Source organism: Carlito syrichta, unplaced genomic scaffold, assembly GCF_000164805.1.
Source record: "Carlito syrichta isolate Samal-C Ts95f unplaced genomic scaffold, Tarsius_syrichta-2.0.1 Scaffold302085, whole genome shotgun sequence".
NCBI classification, from domain to species: domain Eukaryota; kingdom Metazoa; phylum Chordata; class Mammalia; order Primates; family Tarsiidae; genus Carlito; species Carlito syrichta.
This window is the reverse complement of record NW_007246181.1, coordinates 1,033,294-1,042,212: the sequence shown is the minus strand read 5'-3', so window position 1 is coordinate 1,042,212 and position 8,919 is coordinate 1,033,294. Positions and strand designations below refer to the sequence as shown.

Sequence of the window (8,919 nt, the reverse complement as noted above, 5' to 3'; positions counted from 1 at the left end):
CTTACATCACCTTCCTGTTTTGCCCCATTTTTTTTTAACTCCTCTTTATATCAGGACTGCATAAAAGAATTACCTCACCAACTCCACTTCATCACCTTCTCATCTGTCTTGAACCGACTCCATTTTAGTTTTCCCTGCACTATTCCACCAAAACTGCTCTTATAAAGATCGTCAGTAATCTCTGCATTGTTAAATCCAATGGGCAGTTCAATTTAGTCCTCATTTTATTTGTCCTAGCAGTAGCATTTAATACAGTTGAGCCCTCCCTGTTCCTTGAATGTTTCCATTAAAAATTCTTTATGTGGCTTCTAAGAGCTCTCACAATCTCTTGATTTTTCTCCTACCTCACTGGCCACTCCTTCTCAGTTGACTTTGCTGACTTCTCCTCTTATTCCCCATCTCTGTATACTAAGTGTCCCAAGGATTCAGGATTCAGCCTTCAGATCTCTCTCCTTCTTTCTCTCTTTCTTCTTCTCACTCCTTTGGTGATCCAGTTTCGTGGCTTAAATGTCATTACAACCTGGGCTTTTAAACTGATATCTTCAGTACAGACCACTCCCTGAACTACTGACTGCCTGTTTTGCTACTTGGATGTCTAATAGACATCTCTAAAACTGAGCTACTATTTTCTCATCAACCTGTTCTTCCCAAAATCTTCCCCATCTAGTAAATAGCACCTCTCTCCTCGCGGTAGATTAGGCCAAATCCAGGATTTATTCTCTTTTTTTTTTCTTTCTCTGACACCCAATCCATCAACTGATCTTGGCAGCTCTACCTTTAAATATATACAGAATCTCACCACCTCTTCCACCATCATTACCCTGGTCCAATTCATTTTGTCCCTTGGCTGGATTTTTACACAGCCCCCTAAGTGGTTCCTCTCCTGAACTTTCATCAAAGCAGCCAAAAACTTTTCTGTCCTCTCAATAAATCCTGCTTTTAAAAAAAAACCACATAAAGGATCCCAAGCTTAAACTTTAAAGCTTAAGCAAGATCAAGTCACATTTCTGTAGAAGTCAAAGTCTCCTCCTGTGGTCTTATAGGTCCTAAATGATCTGCGACAGTCGTCACCCCACCCCTTTCTCTGTGATCCATCTACTACCACTCCCCACCTGGTGCATTCCACTCCATCCTCAGCTGGCCTCCCTGTATTTGGACAGTAGATCTGCCCTCCTCCCTCCAAAACTTTAGGCCTCAAGGTCTTGGCACTTGGTTTTCCTCTTCTCTCTGTCATATATATGGCTGAGTTCCTCATCTCCTTTGTATTGTGAATGCATTCTTCTCAGTGAGCCCTTCTCGACCACCCTATTTAAAATTCCAACCCACCTTTCCTATTCCCCTCCTCTGTTTTATTTTTCTCCATAGTACTTATCACCACCTGAAAGCCATTTATTTCGACTATTTGCTTACTGTCTATCTCGTCCTATTATTAGTAGGCTCTTCTGAAAGAAGAATTTTCTTCCATTCACTGCTATAAATGGTATCTGGCATGTATACGGATGATTAATATTTCTTGAATAAATGTGTTCACATTTAAATTGAGAGCTCTTAGAGATGCAAGGCCTTAAGTCTGAAGAAAACTTTTAAAAAAAGATTGTCTTTATCTTATTTTAAAGATATGGGGTACAAGTCAGGTTTAGGTACATAAGTGATCTATTTACAGGTGAAGTTTGGATCTCCCACTGGCCCTCACTTTCCCTGGTTTAGGATCAGGTACCCTTAGTGATGTTATGTGCCCCCCCCCCTTTGGCAGCGTCCTTCCACTGATGATTCCTCTCTTGTAGTATTGTGATAAATGTTCAGGAACCACTTATGAGTGAGAACATGTGGTGTTTGGTTCTTTGTTTCTGTGATAGATCACAGAGTATGATAAACTCTAAATTCTACCCAGTTGCTGTGAAGTCCATCATTTTGTCCTTCTTTATGACTGTGTAATATTCCATCGTGTATATGTACCACAAATTTTTATCCAGTCCACTTTCAATGGGCAGCACGGTTGGTTCCATATTTGTTTTTGCTATTGTGAATAGTGCTGCAATAAACATGCAGGTGTAGGTATCTTTTTAATAGAACGATTTGAGTTCCTCTGGGTATATTCCCAGAAGGGAGATTGTTGGGTCATATGGAAGGTCAGTTTCTAGATGTTTTAAAAATCACCACACTGTTTTCCATAGAGGTTGAACTAGTTTACACTCCCACCAACAGTGTAGAAGCACTCTTGAAAGCAACGCTTTAATGGTCAAATTTCTGATCTGTGAAAGAAGCTATGTGGGGTCAGCTGGGGCTTCCGGCTTCTCTTTATCACCTTGCCTTTGACAGGCTCCAGGGATATCACTTCAGAAACAAATAAATTAGCACACCTGTGACAGGCTCCAAGGATATGGCTTCAGAAACTGTTCCCACTGTCTGCTAGACATATTTGCCCTTGGATTTCATACAGGTATCTCAACTTTAAAACGCACCAAACCTAATACCTAATCTCTTTCTCCACAAACCCCAAGTCTTTCACATTTATCTTCTTTTCTCCTATCTCCTTGTCTTGGATAATAGGTCATTCCTATTTCGAAGGTAAAGAGACTGACGCATAAGATCACACAACTAGCGAGCCACAGATTCAGGACTCAAACCCAAGGAGTCTGACTTCAGAGTCTGTATGTTTAACCTCTATAAGTCAAAGCTCATGATCCACCTACCTGGCCATCTACCTGGCCACCCTCACCAACACATAAAGTCATCTTTTGCTGCTTCTTCTACTTTCCTCTTACCAAGCAGTTGCTAATTTTGTCAGTCCGACAACCTAAACACCTCTCAAATCTATCTTCTTTTAGTCCTCACTAAACATGCCAGAAGCAGTACTTACCTGGATGACCACTCTTTAGTCTGCACCACCCAGCCCCCTGGAATTCTCTTGATAAAACGCAGATGGGAGCCATACCATTTCTCCTCACAAACAGCTCTGTAAGTTTTCCATTTGCTGTGGAATAAAGCAAACCCCCACCCCCACCCCAGCATAATATTCAAGACCTTTCATCATCTAGCATCATCTCACCTTTACGGCTACGACTGCTCCTCCCAACATATCCCAGCCATCGTTTACTACATACCTCTCTCTGTGCCTCTATCCTTGCTGATTCTTCTACCTAGAGTGCTCTTTTCTCCATGTTTTTTGTTTGAGAATTCTTATGAAAAGCAATAAAAATAATGGTGATTTCTAACTGCTTGTTATATGCCTAGCATTAAATATTATGCGTGTGTTATCCCATTTAATTCTCAGAAAAATGAATAACCTGCCTGAGTTAAAATGACTAGGAAGTGGTTGATCCAGGATTTGAACTCTGTTCTGATGTCAAAGCTCATGATCCAACAGTGTTGGTGAAGTTTTCTCTGACTCCTCATCATAATTTCTTTTTTTCTTTGTGTTCCAAAAGCAGGTTTTTGGTTTGTTTTTAAGTAGAGTTTTTACTCTGTCATCTAGGCTGGAGTATAGAGGCACAATCACTGCTCACTACAGCCTTGACCTTCTGGGCTCAGGTGATCCTTCTGCCTCAGTCTCCTGAGTAGCTGGGACTACAGATGCACACAATCACAGTTGGCTAATTTGTTTTTCCCCCTTTGGGTAGAGATGAGGTTCTTCTTATGTTGCCCAGACTGGGCTGGGCTCAAGCTCCCGCCTCAACCTTCCAAAAGGCTAGGATTACAGGTGTGAACCACTGTGCCTGGCCCAGGTTTTTGTTTTTTAAATTCACTATATAGAAGCAGTTTTATTATAGAGGTAACAATACAGACACTGAAGTCAGACTCCTTGGGTTTGAGTTCTGAGTCTGTGGCTCACTAGCTACACAATCTTATGCTTCAGTCTCTTTACCTTTGAAATGGGAATGGTGTTAGTACCTACCTCATAGGATTGTTGTGAGGATGGTGAGTCAGCCAATGTAAAGAGTTTAGCATAGCGCCTGTTATGTAGCTCTGGTCCCACAGACACATCCTGTCCTTTGTTGTGTCTATGTTCTATGTCCCTTCCTACATTGTGGCCCCTGAGAGGAGACAGATCTCCCTCATACATCTTCCAATCCTCTTGCACCCAGCACAACAGACCTTTCACCAGACTGAGTTCTTCATAAATGTCTGTCAAACTGAATTTGTAAATCTTTGGGTGTTTGTGCCAGACAATGAGACATTTCCAAGTTCATGATCTATGCTGTGCTTTAATTACCTATGAATCTTTTAAAGAAAGTGGTTACTGAATCAGGCTGGCCACCCAGCAGTTTCCTATAAGATTCATTGAAAAAAAAAAATTCGTCTCACAGAAACAAAGATCCAAGTATCACATGTTCTCACTCATATAATGGACCTTGAACATCCAATGTAATACTATAAGAAAATGACTGACGGTACTGGGAAACTATGGGAGGGGGGGAGATGGGATTAACAGTAGCAAATATCTGTCTGGGGATGGGGAAAAACCGCTTATCAACAGGGTGCCTGAATGAAATGTAATTGTACACCTAACCCTTAACTGTACCCCACAAAATCATAATAAAAAATATTGATTATGAAAAATAAAAAAATTAAAAAATAATAATAAAAAAGAAAAAAAATTTGGGTCAAACATTTAACATTTCTTGAAGATAGGAACATTTCAAATCTTCTCTTCTAGCTAAATATTTGAGGTGATGGATATTCTAAATACCCTGATTTGATCATTGTAAGCAGGTATCAAAATGTTACATGTACCCCATAAATATATGTAAAATTATTATGTAGCAATAAAAATATATATGTATATTTGAGTCATGAAAAAATATATACATTTGAATCATGAAAAAATATATATTTATATATTTGAGTCAGAGTCTCACTCTGGCACCCAGACTAGAGTGTAGTGGCACTAATATGGCCACTGCTGCCTCAATTTGCAGGGTTCAGGTGATCCTTCTGCCTCAGTCCTCCCAATAGCTGGAACTACAGCCACATAACAGCCCAGCTAACTTTTTGATATTTATTGTAGAGATGAGGTCTCGCCAAGAGCCCAGGCTGGTCTTGAATCCCGGAACTCAGGCAATCCTCTCGTCTCTGCCTCCCAAAGTGCTGGGATCACAGGTATGAGCCACCGCACCTGACCTGTAACTAAAAAAATCCAGGTCATTGCTACTCTGCTTCTGTGAACAGGAAGCCTTTTACCTTTAAGCCTTTCCCTTTCCCAATCTCCCTTACTTGTGAGATGAAGACTTTCCTTGCAAGGAGGAAAGGCACACCTGTCACAAGTTTCAAGACTTCTCAGACACCGCTGGAAGTGTTCAGCTGGAGGTAAACATAAAGTCTGCCCTCCTTTTCCCTGCCAGTGAACATTGACTGAGGTCTAGTGCTTTGGGTTTCACTTCTAACCACAGGCCACAGCGTACCAGCGAAGGAAGAAGGCTCCAGGCCCAAAGGGGCCTCAAATATATCAGGGGAGGATTGAGGATTCCTGGGAGGGCACTGGCTCAAGTTACATCCCATTATTCCACTGCCCTTGTGCTTGTTTATTTACATTTCAGCCTGGCTCACTAGGTGAGGCTGCAGGAATGATGGAGCAGGAAGAGGTTTCAGGGAAGAGTGAACATGGTAGAAAAGGAAATATTTGATTACTGGTTAACATGTCCCCTGGGACTTTTTTGATTTGGATATTGTAAAAGTACATAGTGCAATTAATAAACACTCCCTGGAGGGAGGGAGTGTCTGTACAGAGTTGTGACTTTGTTTCTGATGACTTGCAGCTGCTGTGCTTAATGTAGACTAAACCAAATGAGGCATAGAGGAGAAACAGTATTCACAAGACCAGAGTGGCAGTGCTCACTCCCATGGCAGAGTCTTAAACGCATCATCTTCACTACACCTGTGCTTTTTCCTGTCCTATACCTCATCTAACACCTGCAAGTTACTTAGGCTATAACTTGAAGTCAGCTTACAATTCCCTCTCTCTGTCTTCAGATCTTGTCCACTTTTCTTCCTAAAGTTCTTTCAAATCAATTTCCGTCTTTCTACCTCCACTGGCACTGCCTTTGGGACCTCATCATGTCTTCTTGGATTATATTTTCCTTTTGGGTCTCTCAGCCTCAAGTCTTAAGCCTCTCATTCTATTTTCCATGTTACTGTCCAAGAGGTTTTTCTAATCTGGCTTAAAACCAATCTGTGGCTCTCCATGGCATTCCTGATCAAGTGTGCTTCCTGAAGCCTGGCTTGTGAGGCTCTTCAGGGTCTGTCACCTCCACATTTGTAATCTTGACCTTGCATGCTATGGTGCTGAACCCTCAAAGACCCCCAGAAGGGAAGGCGTTGTGTCCAATAGGCTGAAGAAATGACTGAGAGATAATAGATGAAGAATGAGACATGGCTTTATTCAGGAACTTATGTACAGGGAAGGTGGTCCAGGAATGACCTGCTGGACAGGGGAAAAAAAATGCTCCCAACTGTAAAAGGCATATAGGTTATATAGTATTTTACATAGTTTGGAGTGCAGGGTTAAGTGTTTGAAAAGGATAGTGTTCCTAGTGTGCAGGTGTAATGTGAGAACGCAGTTATACATATATTGCATGTATACAGAATAGCTGTGATTTTTCTCCAGGGCTGAGATTTTTTTATATTATAATGAACTAAAGATGAACTAAATGTAACCAAAAGTTATGGGCATTGATCCAGGCTTGCCCAATCTGGTTGTGGGGGACTGGCATACAATATTCAGTATGCATAACTGCAAGATGTTGTCAGCAAGCATGGGGAACGCTTCACCTATGGCCTCAGCATGACCTGCATGCCCAGGAGCCTGAGGGGAAGGGGACATCTTGAGTTGGCTACCCCCAGGACCCCCTCCAGGCTCTAACTCCCTGCTTGGGGTCATATCGTGGGTATGCTCATGTTGTCACTGATGTCACCTGTATCCAGGGTATACTCATGTTGTCACCCTACACATGCAATTCCCAGAACATGCAGTATTTACTCTCCCAAACCCTGAAGACTTCTGTGCTTGCCCCTCCTTCTGCCCAGAAACCCTACCTTTCCCATGGCTTCCCTCCTTCCTCCTCCTCAGGTTAAATGTGCTTTCCCTCACCTATACACCATACCTCTATTTATCACAGGCTGCACTGAATCTCTTAACAGGATAGAAGAATAAATTGCTTCCCGGCATCTAGCTTTGGCGTACAATAGTTGCTCAATAAATATTTGATAAATGAATAAATGAACTCTACGTGTCATATTAGAGTTTAATCATAGTTCAGGGAAGGGGCCTTGTAATAGCTGGTTCTGAAATAAGGAAATACAACAGTCATTACGATTATGTTGCAAGATGGGTAAAATTTCACACTTCATAAAAGGATTGTGAAGTTTTGTGTCTCTTTAAGCTAAAGTGACTAAAGCCTACTTTGAAAGCTGATCTAAAAGACCTCCTCTCTAGACTTCATGATACACTGTAATTGCCAGCTTTGGCTGAACTGAGTAGTTTAGGAATACCACGCAAGTGTTTCCAGAAATGTCAAACCTTGCTGCTTTGAAAAATGTCATTCCAAGGCCACAGTTAAATATATATCTTGCTCAGAAGAGGTGTGAGAAGTGGGCAGGTGAATTGTGAAATGAAATCTGCCTAATGAAGGCCGAGACCAGCACACACAAGGAACTAGTTGCAGTAAAACAACACGGGGTGACGCCAAAGAAATAATCATTAACACAAAGGGGCCTGCTACGTAGTACATCTCGGCCAAACATAAAAGGAGGCACCTTCTCTCCACACAGCAACTTGAAAATGGAATGGGTTGCCTTGTGAGGTAGTGAGCCTCTTACTTCAGGTGTCCCATTCAGCCGCATGCCAACAGCTGGGCTCAGGTCCAGCCAGGACGAATCCGGAAGAAAGGGGCACAGGAGACTGGGCTAAGGCGCCCTTGACTCTTCGAATGTGAATTTTTCCGAGCCAATTGACTTTTACGAGTCCTTCGATTGTTTCGAACCTTTTGATTCTTGGTTCTAAAGAGTTAAAGCGCGGCTGAGAAAAGCTGCAACAAAGATGGGAAGGGAGCTAGTTACGAGTACTCCGAGAAAAGGGAGTGACGATTTAGGGAAGAAGCCATAAAGAAGAGACGCAGCGAACAGAGGAGAAGCAGAGCAAACGCAGAAGAGGAAACAGAGAGGCGGAGAAGAGGAAGAGAGGAACCACAGTGAAGGAAGAGAGTGACCAAATTCGCCCAGGACGGGAGGAGGGAAGGCACGCCCAGGGGGAATCGGCTGCTTTAAGGACGGCCCCGCCCCCTGGTGTGACGCCATAGCAGGCCCGCTTGCGATTGGTTGCGGCCGGAGGGCGGGATGGGGTTGCTAGGCGCGGAGGGGATCCGGCGGGCCCCGGCCGCCCGGAGCGCGGAGCTGCGGGAGCGGAGAGGGGTTAGCGGCGCTGCTGAAAGATGGCGAGCGGCTCCGACGCGCGGCCGCCCTGGCGGCGAGGGCGCCTCCCGCTGCTCTTCTGCCTGCTGCTACTGAGGAGCCCGGCCCGGGCGGCGCATATCAAGAAGGCGGAGGCGACGACGACGACGACGAGCGCGGGCGCCGAGGCGGCCGAGGGCCAGTTCGACCGCTACTACCACGAAGAGGAGTTGGGCTCGGCGCTGAGGGAGGCGGCGGCTGCGGGGTCCCCGGGCCTGGCGCGCCTCTTCAGCATCGGCCGCTCGGTGGAGGGCCGGCCGCTGTGGGTGCTGCGCCTCACGGCCGGCCTGGGGGCGCTGGTCTCGGAAGGCGACGCGGGGCCCGACGCTGCGGGGCCCGACGCTGCGGGGCCGCTCCTACCCGGCCGGCCGCAGGTGAAGCTGGTGGGCAACATGCACAGAGACGAGACCGTGTCGCGCCAGGTGCTGGTCTACCTGGCCCGCGAGCTGGCGGCCGGCTACCGCCCCGGGGACC

General features: G+C 44.7%; 1 protein-coding gene across 1 annotated transcript in view; it reads left to right on the top strand.

Annotated features, from left to right (window-relative positions):
- The first annotated feature begins 8,357 nt into the window (after positions 1-8,357).
- Positions 8,358-8,919, top strand: part of CPD (carboxypeptidase D) — a 70,726-nt gene continuing 70,164 nt past the window's right edge. Inside the window, exon 1 of the mRNA XM_021711351.1 lies at positions 8,358-8,919. This exon is cut by the window's right edge and continues 148 nt beyond it. Within this exon, the coding sequence (XP_021567026.1) occupies positions 8,427-8,919 (493 nt within the window). The 5' untranslated portion in view covers positions 8,358-8,426.